Raw genomic sequence first — 19,443 nt, forward strand, 5'->3', positions numbered from 1 at the left:
TAGGAAACTAATCCAGATGGATTAGTTTCCTAATATATTACATCATCAGGAGCTAGTTGCAGGCAATAGACCCTCAGGAATGGGAAAAATCTGGCATTGGTTATGTGGCCTGAAGGCAGTGAAAACCATGTTAATGCTTAGAAATGAAACTTTAGCAACTCATAGCATGCTGTGGTGAATCACCTAATTAAACTAATTCTTGGTATCACCTGGAATGAATTGACTTTTGAGGGAGGTTTAGAGGAACTGAACTGAACTGCTCTCCTGGCCATAGAATAGTATGAAGACCATGAGGAATCCAAAATTGTGGGTGGATGCTTCTAACAAAACCAGAAAGTTAAACAAAGAGAAGTTCAAATCCTTAAATTCTTTGGGCCAGGATCAACTAGAGACTGTTATTACTTAGAACCTAAGGCTGAGAAGAAGATAGCTGGGGACCAAACTCCTTCAGGTTGCTGAGTTGACAGTTTCATGATTTCTTACGTGGCAGTTACAGCATCGGTCATAAAGGAGTGGGATACCAAGAATCTGACTAAGGATATATGGCAGGTTTTAGAAGATTTGGACTACACTAAGCCTCCAACATCCCACCCCAAATGAACCTTCTCAGACAATTGAACCAGCCTCTCTGCCCCTGCCTGATGAGGCTGGTCCCCACCTTCTTAAAGACACTGTAATTCCTTTACATGAGTGAATCCCTTTGCCAAAGGAAGTCACTTCTCAATGCCCATCCCCAGTCTTTCCTTCCACCACTCCTCACAGTCTTTGAATATTAACAGGAAGAAGACGAGTATATGCCGAGGGACTAAACCCAAGAGGAAAAGGTGTAATTTTAGTATGTTGCTTAAATTTCAGGGAAGATACTGTATAATGGTGGTTATGAGCACAGGCACTAGTGCTAGACTGCCTGAATTCAAACCTCCCCTGTGACACTCACTGTGTGACCTTAGTCAAGGTCCTTTACATATTTTTGCCTCAGTTTCCTCATCTGTTAAATTGCAATAATAATACTTTTAATCCCTTAGGGTTTTTGTAATAATTAAAATGAGTCAACATATGTAAGTGCTTAGAACAGCTGGCACATAATAACTGCTATGTAAGTCTTAGCTATGACTGCAGGCTACATTAAACTACCTTTAGAATGCAGTCCACATAGGCTCCAACCAACAGTGTTCCGCTGAGTGTAGCTAGGGCCTTTTCCGGCACTAAGGCTCCATCCTGATGTGTTTCACATCTCCAGCTCATCACCTCTCCCAGCACAGTCAATCTGAACATCTCTATGCTAAGCAGGTACATGTGGCTAAGGAAACAAAGACATTGACAAAGTTGTATGTGCTACTACCCAGTTCATTTTATGTGATCTGTAACATGGGAAAGAATTATACAGTGAAACCAAAACACTGAGGCCCAGGTTGCAGCTTCCCTTTTATATATAACTACAATTTCTTGAGGGCCTTCAGTACGACAGGCACTGTGTGCTTCCCACTTTCCGGGCTGTTATGGACTGAATGTTTTTGTTCCCCCAAAATTCATATTTTGAAGCCCTAATCCCCAATGTGATGGTGTCTGAAGATGGGGCCTTTGGGAGGTAATTAGGGTTAGATGAGGTCATAAGGGTAGGTGGGATGGGATTTGTGCCATTATAAGAAGAGATATCAGAGAACTCTCTATCCTCTCAATCTCTCTCTCTCCCTCTCTCTCTTTCTTTTCCTACCATATCAGGACACAGCAGGAAGGCCAACCAGGCTGACACCATGATCTCACAGTTCTAGCCTCCAGAGCTGTGAGAAATAAATTCTTTTTGTTTAAGCCAGTTGGTTTACAGTATTTTGTTAAGGCAGCTCGAGCTGACTATGAAACAGGCATTATTCTTTGTCCTCACAAGGGTGCACAAGACCCAGTCCCTGCCCTCGGGGAACTTGCAGCTTAGTGATTAGATACTAATCTCAAGGTGATTAGCTACTGTGATAAGGAAATACACCAAAGATAGCTTGAGGGAAGAAATATACAAACTTCCCCCAGATACACACCCAAAGCTCTCTGCCAAAAGCAAGGGATTTGTTTGTTTGTTTCTGTCTTGATGATAGCAAGCAATGTAATTTGAAAACAGCAAGCACTTTTTCCCACCAAACATCCTGGTAAATTCTCAGGAGCTATGCTTCGCTCTCCCTCACCCTCTCCCTCTCTCTCTCTCTCTGTGTATGTGTACATTTCCCTTCACTTGGGAATCACCAGTATCCTAAGGTTCACAACATCTTGCCCTGCTGAGTGATGGTGGTTTCAGAACCAAGGACAGCACCTGAATCCTACCTTTCCATACTTTTAGTTTTCTATCTACACCTATGGGACTGGTGTGATCAGATTTACTCTACAGTCACAGGTTAAGCCAGATCTCTCACACACCACTCTAAGAAAATAATACTAATAGTAAAATAATAGTAACAATATCTAACATTTATTGTGTTCTTAATATATGGTATACATGTATTATTTCACCTAATACCTTAAGAACCCTATAAGGTAGGTTATTATCTCCGGCTTATAGCTGAGAAATAAATTCAACAAAAGGAGGTCAAGTGGCTTGCCCAAGGCCACACAGATAGTAAGAATCAGAGCCAGAACTGGAATCTATATTAGGTATTCATTATTATTAATTTGATGTCTCTAATTATATAATTGAAATTATTGTTTCCCTGAATAATTTTTCTGTACTAAAGCACTGTTTCCTAGGAATGCTATCAGAATTACGTGCATTTCACCATATGAATCTTACACTGTAGATCACAATTTAATTAATCTTGGGACATTGAGCACCAATGAAGTCAGGTAACAGGTGGAATCCCCAGCAAAAGAGTCAGACTGTGAGGCTGGGGCAGGAGCCCCTCCGGTTAGCCACTGCCTTCAATCTTATGCTATGAGTGATGTACTTACTGCCACCAAGAGGGAAGAATCCAGATGGGGGATAGTCATGGAAAATTACTATCTTTCACGGATTTTGCTGAACATTTTTGCAATATTTTGAAATTCGATGTTCACCTTTAAAAATAAAGTTTTTAATTATAAATACATACTCAAGAGAAAAATAAAACCAAAAGGAAAAATTCACTCATTTTCCAATACTCAAAGGTAACCATTCTTTCTATTTTTTGTGTATTTCTCCAGTCTTTTCTTTATAAAGTTAATTTCAGCAAGTGGGGGAACAAGTGGCCCCCCATCCCTGCTTCAATCAAACTTGTTAAGCATTTAACAGCTAAACATATTGAGGCTCCAATTAAACTCTCATTTTAAGAAAGAATGTCATTAATTTTCATTAAACTTTAAAAAATTTATCTAGTAAGGGTTTTAGATAATCTTGTATAAATTTTTAAGATGACTTTCAATTATAAACCACAACTATTTTTAGCTGATTTAGTGATCCCATAGAAGAAAACAAGGAAACGTGAACCTGAGGATTTCAAGAACTCGAGTAACAACTTGCTAAACTTGCTATCTACTTACCACTAGGTGGTACTGGGTGATTTTTCTTTTCCCTTTAAGATAAGATGATTGTGTGTGTGTGTGTGTGTGTGTGTGTGTGTGTGTGTGTTTCTTCTGTCTCATTAAGAACAGTGAAAAGAGTGCAATGCGCTTGAGGGAAATTTGAGGGGCGATTAAAAAGTTCTAAAACTGGATTGTGGTGATGGCTTACAAATTTAAATCACAAATTTACTAAAAGGGCTTGAATTGTACCTCAATAAAATGGTAAAAAGGAAAAAAAAGCGAAAATAAACATTTCTATACATGGCATATCGAGAGCATTCATATACTTTGTATATTCATAAGAAAGCTCTCTGCTTAGCTACAAGTTAAAAATTTTAATTCATTTCTATAATCTGATCCAATGTAATTAAGTATATATTTAAACTCTCTTTTCCTGTGTTATGTAGTAGTCTCAAATAGAAATGACCCGATATTTAGTTCTGGCTTTCAACATCTTTAACATGCAGAGTATCTGCATGTTGCCCCTAATGGACCTTGAAGGCATTATGCTGAGTGAAATAAGTCAGACAGAGAAAACAAATACCACCTGATCTTACTTGTATGTGGGATTAAAAAAAAAAAGACCTCATAGACACAGAGAACAGATTGGTGATTGTCAGAGGTGGGGGGTCGGGGGCGCAAAATGGGTGAGGGGGGTCAAAAAGTACAAACTTCCAGTCATAAAATAAGTCATTCATGGGGATGTAATGTACGGCATGGCAACTATAGTTGATAATACTATATGCATTGGATATTTGAAATAAGTATTGCCTGAGAGTAGATCATAAAAAGGTCTCATCATACACAGAAAAAATTTGTGTAATTATGTGTGGTGAGGGATACTAACTAAACTTATTGTGATGATCACTTCAAAATATATGCGTATACAAATCATTATGCTATACACCTAAAACTAATATAATGTTGTATGTCAATCATATTTCAATTTAAAAAAAAGAGTAAGAGCCCATAAACCCACATTTTGAATTTGGATGATATTTTCAGCATTTGATTTGATTATAGATATTTTTTGTTTTGTTCAAGGAAAGAGGCAGAAATAACAATGATTCTGGAAATGACTACAGAACACCTAGTACCTCCTGGCCTAAACTTATTTAGATGTGGGGAAAAAAAACAGTCGCCATGTACCTTCAATATCTTCTTCTGTAAATGAAAGAAATTGTACAAAGCCTTTTGGAAGAATTACTATAAATAGTTTAAGAACATTGTGATACTTGAAGTTATTTGTAGATTTGTTGTGTGGAAGCTTCTGATATGTTATCTGCTATTTATGGTGTAATATAAAAATCATATTTCAAAGAGTGAGATACTTGAACCCTTTGTAAAAGCAAGGTCTCTACAAAAGCTATAAAAAATAAAAATTAAACAGCTAGGAAAAGCTACATAGCATATATTTGCGTAGTTACTGAGCACAAGTCTGATTAATCATCCCACTTAAGGTTATACAGAATTATCATAGACCTAGAAACTAGAAATTAGGGATAAAACCACTGACTGCTTTAGACAGGTTAAGAATGACACTAGATGTGTCATTCTTTTAAAAAGGCATTAATTTTATTTTCTCCAAGAAATATACTCAGAACAAATTTAAAGGGTAAGAACCATAATGGTATCTCCTCTGGGGAAAATGAATAGGAAATGCATAGGAAAGGGAAATAGGGAAGTAAACAGACATTCATTCTAAGAATTTTCACCCTTGCTGTTATATTACATACTAATAACAGGAAAAAAACAGTAGGGAGAAAATGACAATTAATGAATTGATGTGAAATTCTGACTTAGGGAAACTAAAATCCAGCTAAACAGACAATAAAACAGCACATTCAAGTTCAAATACTATTTTAGAATTAAACAGCCTCTGTACCTAAAAACTGAACCCAAACTACTAGTTCAATTTTAAAAAATAGTTTTAATATCAACTGGTGAACTGGTGTCTATAATATGTAATAGAAAGTACTTTTTTGCATAATTTTTGCATAGAAACATAAGAGTTTGCACACAACTGGAAGAAAATCAACTGACGTTCAAGCTATTACCAAAGAAACTCATGAATAAGACAAGATTGCCGAGGATACCAAACCACTCCCCAAATTATAACAACATAGTAATATAAATTGAGGATGTCATCAGAAAATCTACAAACAGCAAATGCTGGAGAGGGTGTGGAGGAAAGGGAACCCTCTCGCATTGTTGGTGGGAATGTAAATTGATACAGCCACTATGGAGAACAGTATGGAGGTTCCTTAAAAAACTAAAAATAGAATTACCATATGACCCAGCAATCCCACTACTGGGCATATACCCAGAGAAAACCATAATTCAAACAGACACATGCACCCCAATGTTCACTGCAGCACTATTTACAATAGCCAGGTCATGGAAGCAACCTAAATGCCCATCAACAGATGAATGGATAAAGAAGATGTGGTACACATATACAATGGAATATTACTCAGCCATAAAAAGGAATGAAATTGGGTTATCTGTAGAGACATGGATGGACCTAGAGACTGTCATACAGAGTGAAGTCAGAAAGAGAAAAACAAATATCGTATATTAACACATATATGTGAAATCTAGAAAAATGGTACAGATGAACTAGTTTGCATGGCAGAAGTGGAGACACAGATGTAGAGAACAAACGTGTGGATAACAAGGGGAGAAAGCGGGGGCGGGGGGGGTGAATTGGGAGATTGGGATTGACATATATACACTAATAAGTATAAAATAGATAACTAATAAGAACCTGATGTATAAAAATAAATAAAATTCAAATTCAAAAAAAAAATATATATATATATATATAAACTGAGGATGGCAACACTGTGAAACTGCCCAGTGGGTTCTACCTAGGGGAGGCCATGGGTGGAAGCTTCAGTGAAATCAAAAAAAAAGGAACAAGAGATTTTAAAATTTGCATATGCTCCTTGCCCTTCTGCCTGATTTCATCACCAGAATTAAATATCCATTGTCTAACTTGATTCAATATTGCTTCCTGATGAAACCATGGACCATGGCATGTTAAGACTCAATTTCCTGGTGCCCTGTGTGAGCTGGCCTGAGATTGGAGTATGCTATTGTTTGCCTTGTGACCTCCCAGCATCACGTCCTTCTGTAGTATCCTCCCACACTGACTCAGGATTTGCCAATAGTAGCAACCTTGACTCAAACAAGCTTGAAACCTGTTAGCATGTTTCATCATCTTCTCTTGGACCCCTACTACCATTAAGAGAAAACGCCTGGGCTAGCCTGACTAGACTAGCTCACAACCCATCCTCACTAGCCTCCACTCAGGTGACCTGCCAGCTGATTTTTCGATAGAAACCTAAGTCCAGCCAATATCAGCAGAAACACTCAACTGACTCACAAATCCATACAAATAATAAAGAAGGGTCGATTGTTTAAGCCACTTACATTTTGAGGTGTTATGCAGAAATAATTGCTGACAGAGTGGTCAGGCTACCAAAACTTACTGCCTCAGGCGTAACCTAGTTGGATTAGGGTCAACCATACTAGGGAGTGAAAAATGGAAGTTAAGACTGATGAAAACTAAAAGTTATATTATGGTTTTTTTACAAATTTAAAAAAACAAGGATATTCTTTGAATTATAAGCTGTTAAGTTAAGCCTATACATTTAACTTAAGTTTATATTCTTCAAAATGTATGTGATACTCTTTATTCTTCCACAGACTAACATGTGTCCACATGGTGCTTCCACATTCATCACCTTTTTTGTGCCCATCCCAAAGTAGTTTGTCAAATTATATTAACTTAATAACAATTTAAACTAACTTCTCTTAGAAACACACAGATCTGACTTAAAATATTTCAGAGTATCTAAACCAATCGTATAATGTCATTTATGCCTAAAGCATATCTAGAATGTTGTTAGATGGCAAGTACAACATAATTAACAAGCATATGCAGAAATGTTTCCTTCAGTTGGCAAAGTAGTCAACATTCACATACAAGTAATAGAAAATGACAAGTCCATTATTACAGAATTCTTAACACCTGTTACCAAAGGAAGGTTTAATGGTGTGTCTAGCATAGCTAATGAACTTTTCTTCCAATTGAGAATGGCCATATTACCTTGAACCATTGCTGGCTGTATTTTTGCACATTGTAAACCCACTTCTTTGTCAGCTCTCTCCTGGCTTTCAAACAGCTCTGTTCCTTGGACCAAAGTAATCCAAGTTCCACTACACACTCCACCCCCAAAAAAATCTTTTAGAAAACCTTGCTATTCAAAGTGTGGTCCATGAACCACGAGCATGACAGACCCCTCCCAAGCCTGCAGAATCAGAATCTGCATTTTTAACAAGATCCCCAAGTGATTACTTTCACTCTTAATTATACTATTATTTTCACTTATTATTTCATTTCAGGTTTTATTTAGTTCCTATACTTAGCCCTAACTTGGAGACTATGGCAATGGGATTCCCTGTTATTTTCAGCAGTTAGGCAGCCAGTCTTTTTTTTTTTCTTCCTTAGGCAGCCTATCTTAAAAAGGAAGAAACTACAGTTGACCCTTGAACAACATGGGTTTCAACTGGGTGAGTCCACTTATATATGGTTTTTAGATATACAGTAGGCCCTCTGTATCTGCAGATTTGAAACCCATGGATACGGACTGCTGACTGTACTAGCTATCTTATATGAGGGACTTGAGCACCCATGGATTTTGGTATAGGTGGGGGCCCCTGGAACTCATCCCCTGTGGATACCGAGGGAGTGTACTTCACACGCAACTGCTCCTCCCCACAGTTCACAGCAGCACATAAAAGAGCAATGCCATACCACCTTTGAGAGCTTTGACTCACAACTGCTGTGAGGCTGTGAACTGTTCACCCTCTTACATGTTATTCAAAACTGATTCCCCTCTCCATCCCTGCTGGATATTGGTAAGTATACAATATAGCCCCAATAACATTTTTCCCACATTTACATGGTATTCTTCTACCGGACAGCACATATCTCGAGGACAAGTACTAGATCCCTTATTCAACTTTTTAAAATCTCCAAGGCCAAATACACTGCATGATAAGGCATAGGTAGGTATTGGACTGTGCTCTCTCTTTTTAATTAATGAATGGAAAAAAAAAAAAACAACTTGGTCACTAATTAAGTAACTGATTCATGTAAAATACAAACAAAAATATCTTACCTATTTCTGGTGTTTTAAAATTACAGTATATATTTTCACAGCCAAGTCAACTTGTTTCTCCTATAGTCTACTTCTCCTACTAGATTGATTCCAAAGATTTTAGACTATGATAGAAAAAATAAATATTCATACAAAATAGTTTATATATTTCTTCATTTCCAATGCATATGCTTCTTTCCATTAACATCCTGTCTTAATCATCTTTGAATCTCTAATGATCCCTATAGTTTTTGGTATATAACATGTACTCAAATATTTGTTGAATGAACAGGTTATTTTCAAACTACTGTGAGTTTGTTAGCATATTACAATTAATGAAAAAACCTCCAATGCAAAACATTTTAATAGGCTGTCAAATATACAGTAATTAGAATTATCTAAATATCACTTATATAAAAATTGGTGTATCACATTAGATGATTCTATAAAATAAAAACACAAATCACACATTGACGACAACCCCTGCAGTCCAAGAACCACCCCCATCAATAGTACAAATTACAAACACATTTTTAAAAAAGACATTGTTTAGACATTTAAACCAAAGTAACTTTGACTAGACTAAATACATTCATTCATCAAGTACAATAAATTTAGCATAGTCACTAATAACACAATTTTAGGTGCAATTTCACATGCTTTCATGTATCTTCCAGTTCAATTCCCACAATAAAGTGTCTTTGTGCACACCATATCCATTTATATGCAGGTGCATCATACATCATACTTAAGACTATTTCACTTCATAATTAAACATGTTAATATATATTGTAAGTGAATACCAGGCCAAAATTTAACCTCAGTGATGACAAATTTAACAATTAAAAATATTCTTTACAGTATATTCTAATTTGTTTAATTGCATGAGTACTATTTCCTCTTACTAAACACTATCAAAATAAGTAATAAGAATTTAAATATTAACTCCAGAAACATGGAGACTCCAACCTTCTTAAAATATTAACGAGCATTTTAAGTAACAATACAATCATTCTGTAAGTCAAAAAAGTAATTTCATATTCATTGCCAAATTTAAAATACAAATGATTTGAAGATTGAGCCCTAAAATATTTGCAGTAAATTGTAAAGTACAATTTTTAAAATGTGCAGTAATTTGCTTGTGAATGTGTAATGGAATGTTTTTCACAGTAATGTTATGTTAAAACACTATTCTACATGAACGGTCTAAGTAAACGTACCTTTACCAGTAAAAGTGAAAAATTAAGGCCTTCTAATGCTATCTATAATTATTACCTGAACTCAAATGTCAAATAGAGGTTACAATGCTGCAAAGTATTATTTTTAACCTCTTTTAACATATTGTTAGTTGCTTCACCTCAACTCAATTATTACCTTATCTTTACACAAAGTTGAATGCTAGTTAACTTTATTATCTTTAAATAAGCATTTCTCCATAACTCTATTTTAATTTAGCCCCCAACCCACCCCCATCTAGAGAGAATGCTGGAAATGGTTAGGGCTTTGTCTGATTGGATCACAACTATATATTCAGGGGTTAAAAATGTTTGTCACATTTATATTTCTGAATGAACTAAGATGCCTGGCCTCCATACACAACATTACTTGTTTTCCTAAAGCATTAATAGACAATTGCATCCTCTTTACATGACCAAATTGACTTTTTTTAATTGAAGTCTAGGCTATGAAGACATTACAGGATGTAATGGAAGGATAACCAAGGCTACAAATATATCAAATCAAGGTTAAAGGCACTGGATAAGGAAGATTATTACAAAGCATTGTAAACAATTTTTAAAGCAAATCAAGTTTTAAAGTATCAAATGCCAAACTACTAAGAGCAAATGGTACTAAAATGATGACAATGCTTTAAAATAGTGGACAAAATTTCTGTAATTTCACAAATAAAATTCTTTCATTGTTCTACCATTTTCTTTCATCCTATATCATCTTTAATATTCCAAGTCCTAGAAACAAATATGTTTCCAGTTGCATGAAACAAGAAAATCGCAACTGAGATATCTCTGAAAATTAATTCTATCTTCTCAAGTTAATTATAAATTTGATGTGTATACAGTATAGAGATATGAAGAACATCATCTTGGAAATCATAAAATAGTAAATTATACTCAACTAAAATCATAAAAAAAGATCTTATTCAGTTGAACACAATCTGAAGCCCCACAACAGCAAATTGTAGTGTAAAGAGGCATAGTAAGTACAATTTCCAGACACATAAAACAAATAACGAATACTGAGTTGAAAATACGACATGCTCCATGTTACAGTCATTTAATACACACATTTTCACAACTGTTTCTTGAAAAACTATTCAGATAAAATATTTAGCATGTATCAATTTTAATTTATTTGAATCTATGTAACTTCATCCATATTAAAATATCAATTAATGTAAATACTTTATTATAAAACTATTATACAATTTAAATTTTTATTAGAGAAATGTATTATTCATTATCCACAATTTCTTAAAGTCCTTTTCATGAGTGCATTCCATAAGAAATACACTAAAATCATTTATATTTCCTAGGGGGAAAAAACTACGGTAATCCTATTAACCCAAACTATATCCTTATTATTATTTCTTGAACATTTAAATGTTTAAATATGCTTGGTGAAAAGTGATCACTCATCCCCACAGTGGTAAATTTCAGCATGTTAAATGACTGGACTAGACAGTAAAATAGTCACATGTAGATAACACAAATAGATGCTTGTTCTGTTACATGTAAGCTTACTTATAAAGTAACATAAAATGGGCATTGGATAACAGTGATAAAAAAATGTAAACAAACAGAATTAAATGTGAATCCCTTCCCTGAAGAACAAAAGATAAAAGTGTTTCTTGTTTTATTAAAACAAAGCATTATCTATTGTATCAAAAAGGTAAGACACTGATTATACAAAACTAAATTTCCAAATATGGATAAAGAAAATATGGAACTGATTCACACTTTATTGAGCTAAAATGCGCAAAAAATCTGATAATACTTAAATTTATTAACTTCATTGTACATATAGGTTGATACCACCCCATACAAAAAAAAAGTCTCATTTTGTTAAGATTCAAAATAGTGTTTAAATTATATGAGCTTAAGATTTATTGAACCATTATCCAAATAACAACAACAACAAAAGTCTACGCTGTGGGACAAAAAAAGTAAAACTAAAAAATTTCTATTAACTATGACTTGAACTTCATCCCCACAAAAAAAGCTATGGCAATACCCATTTAGGCAGCAGAGAAAAATATGAAGTCCTTATGGAAAATACCTACACTGACTCTAAATAAAAAAGGTTAAATAATCAAATTTTGCTATAACAAATGCATATGAATTTTAAAGGTATTCAGGCCTAATATATTTACTAAGCACAGAATCCATAGGGCATTTGTTACTTTTCTTTGTGCTCAGATACTTGCAAAAGTACACTCAGAGAGGGCTGGGAAGGTGAGATAAACATAAAATTGTGATACTTTCCTTCACACTAAAAAAAGGCCCTTGAATTTAAAAGTTTAATTTGTAATTTTGGGGGGAAAACAGTCTAACAGTTCACAAGTCTAAAACAATTTCCAGGAATATGGCAAGACTGTTGACTACTTAGATGTTTTATTAGTGAATCAAAGTGCAAGAAATGAAAACATAAACATTTAACATACTTGCAAATTTAATTTCAAAGTTCTAAATGTTTCCAATAACAAATAACTAGTTATTTTTTAAAAGGGGTAGATGTGAAACAGAGATAATACTTACAAATCTAATTTTTCCAAGAAAAATAGTACTGCCCCCCCATGAAGTTAAATTATAATTTCTCTCTTGAATATGATATACAACTGTTTTAAGAATGAAACAGGAGCATGAATTTAGACATGTACCAAACTCTGTATGACGTACTAATTTACACACAGTATTTTTGCTAACACTCACCATACTGGATGTTGTCTTTCACTGCCTATTAGAATTCTGAGAAACACTTTTTAGCAACATATATTCATACCACTGCTTAACTAAATGGGGACATGTAATTACAAGAATTGTAAAAGAAAAAAACTCTCAAAAGTTATTTAAAGGAGAAATAAGAAGAGCTTCAATCATCCACCTTTTTGAAGCTGCAGTAAAAGGTATTATATGGTTTATAATACTTGTCACAATGTAGTAAAATTCCAATTTTCCCATAAAGATTTCAAAAGAAAAAATTTTGTTCCTTGCAAATAACTTCTCTCTTCCCTAAACTTGGCGAGACTAATTATTAGTGCCCTTAATGTCAGACTTTTGTTGTTGTTGTTGTCCATTTCAATGATCTTTTTCAAGAAGTATTTTGAAATATGCATATAAATGGAAATTAAAGGGAAAATCTGCTTTTGGAATACAATAATTCTAAATCATTTTACTTCTAAGAAGCACCTTTTGATATGCTGGTCTGAACTTTTAATATAAAACCTAAACAGTACTTATTTCTGTAGAATTTTCTCCAGTTTTAATAACTTCATACATAGCAATACTAAGGATATCAACCTGTGCTTTCTAGATTTTTGAAAGTGTTCTAATAATGTAATGAGTTTAGATATGGCTCATTGTCAAGGGTGGGTGGACAGAGATTTCACAATAAATTGGCTACAGAAAGCTAACTAAACTCGTAATGACTAAATAATGGTTTGCATTTTGCTTAAGCCAAATAGATGTTTAAGCCACGTACCACCACATTCCCTGCTTAACATTCCTAAGTTTCTTTATTCTTTATAGTTTTCTAAAGAACAAATAATTAGTTTTCCTGAGTAAGATTATAAAAAAGTTAACCCTTCTACCAAAAGTATAAAGACAAATAAAATGTAGACTCACAATACAAATTTTTTACACAGCATTACAAGTGCAGAGTTATTAACTGCCACTCTTCATTATGATTGCCCCACCCCTTTAAAAGATTGCAGCAAAGGATTCAATTGTCTAAAATACTCTGCAGTACAGTAATTAAATGCTTCAGCCCATAAACATATCCCTCATCTACTGTGTTGCTAGGGAACACATGAGCAAAGTCTATCATTCGCACTTCTACTTCCGCAATCTCTTGACAACCAGTGGGAAGATGGTAGAAGACTTTTTCCAGTTGGGAAAGTACGTTTCCGTTTAAATGTTCCTGTGACATGCTTTTCCACCCATTGTCTTGTTCTATATTTTCAACTTTCAACGAAGTCTGACTGTGATGCTTTTTTGAATACATTTTTCTGTGATGAGCATACATTTTGGACAAGCTTTTGCCCACTGAAGCCTCTATTTTTCCATTTGCTGTGGAACTTAACACATGAAAGTTATTATTGTACTCTAGTACATCTGTGTCTGAGAGCTGTCCTTTGGACAAAAACTTTTCTGCTAAAGTTCTGTCATTCAATTTTGCAGTAGTTGGCTGAGATGAACCTTCATAAACAAACAGTAATGAACTTGCATAAAAGTTAAGCTGCTTCTGGCTTTCAAACCACTGCAGAATATTCTCAATCTTCTGAATACTGGCAGCAATAGCATCTTTTCTTAAGCAGAATCCATTATGAAAAAAACGGGAGACTCCTATAAAAAGGAAAATGCTAGGATTATAATGAAATTATGAAATAACTATCACTTGGGAAGTAATCTCATCTTAGATACAATTCTTTAATTTTCTCCCATCAGCCCCTGCAATTAAGTGAACAGATAAGAATTCTAGTCAAACACAGAATCTTGGAGCTCAACTTAATTTCTGGTGAAGATATTCTCGCTAGAAAACATATAAATGACACTTATGTAACGTGAAGTACCTTATTTAGACAAAAAATTTACTACAGGTAGACTGCTAGTTTAGTGCTCTCTCTATACATTCTCTTAAGGAACAGGATTCCAAGATTTGCGTCATTTGCTATTATGAGGAATTTTACAGTAAGATTACATATTTGTTAGAATCACATTCACGAACTAATCTAGAACCTAGAGTCAAATCATAACCATTTTTAATGATGTCAAACAGCCCATTACCAAAATACCAAACCATAACTGTACTTAATTTATGTTCTCGAAAATATTTATTAAATCAGTCTTTTCACAAAAGTTGAGCTCACTATGGGGACTAGTACTACTCCAAGTTGAGTATGTTATTCAAAATTGAGACTTTTACATGTTTTAACCTATCAGATTAGGCCTCTTATAAAATTATTTATGCATATTTTATCATATTTGGGAATTTATGGATATATGTAATTAAATTTTGCTGTTCCCCTACTTCGGAACAGAAACTGCTAAAAATAGTCATATTAGCCTGAGAAATATTTTAATAAAGAGCCAATCTGGGGATTTCCCTGGCAATCCAGTGGTTAGGGCTCCATGCTTCCACTGCAGGGGACATGGGTTTGATTCCTGGTCAGGGAACTAAGATCCCGCAAGCTGCACAGCATGGCCAAAAACAACAGCCAATCTGAATATTAGCTTGCTATTGGTTAAGTATACCAAGGCAAATACTAATTGTTAAGGGCACACTATAGATGATTATTCTGTATACATAAAATAAAAATTCTTCAAAGTATTTACATCACTCTTAAGTTCTGCCCCATCTTGGATAGAGCTAATAATAAACTTTAAAAGAATATTATTTCTGGAAATCTGTGCTATCACTGCTTTTATAATATCTTGGCCATAAATATTTTAGAAGCATATATGTTAAGACTTTATTGTGAACTGAATCATTATACCAAAGGAGAATTAAAACTGAAATCACTTTAGAATTATTTTGATAACTGTGTAGTAATAAAAGCATTGAAGTATGGTTTTTCAATCCTTACCATCCTTTAGAGTTTCTTTTGTTAAGCTTCTTCCATAGTGCTGGTTTTGTGTCTCATAGCTATCAGAATGAACATGATAAACCTGTCAGAAAAAAGCACTGAATATTAAACACTAATACTCCTTGACCCAGGGCTGGGAGTGAGGAGCAGTGGAGGGAATCCCAGCAATGCAAGGATGGTTAAAGATGGGAAGATCTACTCATATAATTCATTCTAATGGAGTTAAGATGAAAAAAAAAAAATCATATTGTCTTATCATGCTGAAAAGGCATTTAGCAAATTTACATCTACTATCAATGAAAACTCTTTAAAAAGACAGATGAGTACTTCCAATATGAAAAGAATTATCCATCTCAATCCACCAAAAGTTAGCCTCAAGTTTAAAGTAGAAATAAGGAAGCATCTGTCCTAAAATACAAGAAACTTCCACAAAAAGTACTCAACCACAATGTGTTTTATCATCATTATTACCTAATATTGTTCTGGAGTTTCTAGCAAATGCAAATAGATAAGAGAAAGAAATAAGAGGCATAATAATTTGAAAAGGCGGCAACAAAAATACTACTCTTTGTAGATAATGGTTGTATATTGGAAAATCAATTTAAAAACTAACAAAAACAATAAAAACTTGAAATGGTGACAGTACAAATTAGTAAACAGAAAATAAGCTTTCATATATACAAACAACTGGCTAGAAAATGTAATGGAAGACCCTACTTAAAAATCAAATAAAAAAGAAATAAAACATAGGAATAAACTAAAAAAGCCTAAGATCTACAGAAAGACGTCTTTAAAACACTCCTAAGATATACACATAAACACATACCCATGTTCTCAGAAAGGAAGATTCAACATCATAAAAGATACAATTAATCTAGGAGTAAAATCAGATTATAACAAAACACCAACAATTATTTTAATCATATAAGCTAATTTTAAAGTTCATATAGAAAATCAAGAATTGCTAAGGAAAATCCAAATAAGATCAGTAAGGAGGGACTAACCTTGCCATCCTACTAGATATTAAAACATATTTTATTTATACTTTTTCCAACTTTATTGAGGAATAAATGACAAGTATAATTGTATATATTTAAAGTATACAATGTAATTATTTGGTATATATATACATTGTGGAATGATGACTAAGATCAAGAAAATAAACACATGCATCACCTCATACAGTTAACTCATTTTTAGTGTATGTATGCAGTGAGAATGCTTAAAATCTACTCTCAGCCAATTTCAAGTATACAATATCGTATTATTAACAATAGTCACCATGCTATACATTAGCTCCTCAGAACTTATTCATCTTATAACTGAAAGTTTGTATCCTCTGACCTACATCTCCCCATTTCCCCCTTCCCTAAATCCCTGGAAACCCCCATTCTATTCTCTGTTTCTATGAGATCAGCTTTGTCTTTTGGGTTTCTTTTTTTGACTCAACATATAAGTGCTACCACACAGTATCTGTCTTTCTTTGGCTGGCTTATTGCATTTAGCAAAATGCCCTCTAGTTTCATCCATATTTCCTTCTTTCTCATGGCTGAATGATATTCCATTGTTTAAAGAGGCACATCTTCTTTATCCATTTATCTGTAGACAAACACTTAGGTTGTTCCCATATCTTGGCTATCGTGAATATTGCTGCAATGAACAGAGTGCAGATATCTCTTTGGGATAGTAATTCCATTAAAACATACTTCAAAATCAAAAAACATGAGAAGCTTGTATGTGATAATGGTATTTTAAACCAGTGGAAAAAGATGGATTATTATTAAATGGTGTTAGTATGATTAACTAGTGATCTGGAAAAAATAAGTTGTATTTATAACTTATACCAGGATAAATTCCAAATACATCAAAGATCAAAATGAGCAAAATAAAATGCCTCCCCACCCGAAGATAGAAGAATCCTTCAATAACTGATAACTAGGGAAGGCATTTCCAACTAAAACTCAAAAATTTCTACCACATACAATATGTTTTTTAAAATGTTCATAGTGTTTTTGCCATTCAGAAATCAAAAGACAAACAGAGAAAAGGTATTTGAAATTTATATGATGAACAAAGGGCATGTTTACTCTTATGGGAAAATGAACAACATTATCTGAAGAGTTCACTGAAATCAAACAGCTCTCAAACATACCAGGAACACAGCCTACCCCAAAATTGTGGCAACCAAAAATGCCTCCAGACACTGCCAAATGACTCCCTGGGGAATAAAACGGCCCCTGGTTCAAAACCACTGCTCTAGATATCAGGCAGACTGCCAATATCTACCACAATTATAAACGCATACAAGCTCAGCAATTCCCCTCTGGAAGCTTATCCCATAAATACCCTAGCACACTGGTGGAATGAGGTAGGTCTCCGGTTAGTCATCTGTAACATTACTTGTAAGAGCAAAAGACTGGAAACAAGTCAAAGGATCCATCAAAGTAAGCTGGTTAAACTATAATACTGTGCCACTATGGAAAAATCTTCATGATACGTTAAACAAAAAAAAAAAGCAAGATACAGAACAGTGTTCAAAGTAGGTAGGTTTTGCAATAAAGGAATACATATATGCAGCATTTACTTGTATATGTTTAAAATACTTCTGGAAGGATACACTGGAGAAAAAAATCACTATAATATAGTATCCTGTGTGGAGAGTGACTTCTCACTGTATATATTTCTATACTTTTTGGAGTTTGAGCCGTATAACAATGTATCTCATCAAATTTTAATTAAATATTTTTAAGAAGCATTAAGAATACATTGCTTTAGGGACTTCCCTGGTGGTCCACACACTCCCATGCAGGGGACCCGAATTTGATCCCTGGTCAGGGAATTAGACCCCACATGCCACAACTAAAGATCCCGTGTGTGCCGCAACTAAGACCCGGCAAAGCCAAATAAATAAATAAATATTTTAAAAAAGAAAAAAAAGAATACATTGCTTTAGAAACTGATATTTTATAACTTTCAGTCTGATATGGCTAATTACCATCTATCTCAAATGCTTCACTTTATTCAAAGAGTTAAATTAGAACCGTGTTCTTACAGCCTATTAAAGAAAGATAATTTATCTTGAACAAAGTGTTACTATGAATAGAAGAAAGCATTTCATAAATACCAAAATTACATTTGACTACAGGAAAAAATATTTTTATAAGAACAGTTAATCATAACCAAAATGTGTTTAAAAAAATATACTCATGTTCTCTATGCACAGAAATATGTGTAAAAGAGGATTTTCAAAGTGACAGAGGTATTAACTAATGCTATGTGGCAATCTTATGGCAATATACAAATGTAACAAATCAATATGTTGTACAACTCAAACATACACAATGTTATATATCATTTATGTTGCAATAAAAAAGGATGAAATTGAGAAATTAATAATCAGAGGAAATATATTAAATAAACACAAAAAACAAACGAGAAGAATTTTCAAATACTATTCAGGGATGTATTTTCTGAGCTAAGTTAGATTTCACATATGAAAAATATAAATTTCGCAAATAGACTAAAGCTAATTAGTTTCAGTGGGACTCCTTTATTGATATTCTCTCTTCCTCTATTTACTTATTTTTATTTATTCATTTATTTTTTTATTGGAGTATAGTTGATTTACAATGCTGTATTAATTTCAGGCATCTTTATTTACTTCTACTTTACTAGTTAAAGCTAGAATATCAAGAGGTCTGAGAATTTCTTCAGTCTCTACCCACTGTCCAGTCTTGGTCAGTCACAAAGATATCTATAAATCAAAAGTTACAGTACCACCTTGAAAATATTTTTAACGGAATGGTAAGCTGGAAGACATGAGTAGGACAGAATAACAAGCAAAAAAAAAGCTCCAGCACTTCCTGGATCATATGAGTTGCTTATTTTACAGGAACTCATGTCAGGAGCAAACCAATTCAAATATCTTTAGCAAAA

The 19,443-nt window shown here is 33.9% G+C and overlaps 1 protein-coding gene across 3 annotated transcripts in view; it reads right to left on the reverse strand.

The window, feature by feature from the left end:
* Nucleotides 1-9,033: 9,033 nt before the first annotated feature.
* IPMK (inositol polyphosphate multikinase) overlaps nt 9,034-19,443 on the reverse strand; it is a 40,488-nt gene continuing 30,078 nt past the window's right edge. For all 3 annotated transcript variants that reach the window (XM_036828632.1, XM_036828633.1, XM_036828631.1), the window contains exons 5-6: nt 15,508-15,589; nt 9,034-14,266 (exon numbers count right to left, since the gene is read on the reverse strand). In XM_036828632.1, the coding sequence (XP_036684527.1) occupies nt 13,644-14,266; nt 15,508-15,589 (705 nt within the window). In that variant the 3' untranslated portion in view covers nt 9,034-13,643. The remainder of the gene's footprint in view (nt 14,267-15,507; nt 15,590-19,443) is intronic.

Source organism: Balaenoptera musculus, chromosome 16 (assembly GCF_009873245.2).
Source record: "Balaenoptera musculus isolate JJ_BM4_2016_0621 chromosome 16, mBalMus1.pri.v3, whole genome shotgun sequence".
Lineage (NCBI taxonomy): Eukaryota > Metazoa > Chordata > Mammalia > Artiodactyla > Balaenopteridae > Balaenoptera > Balaenoptera musculus.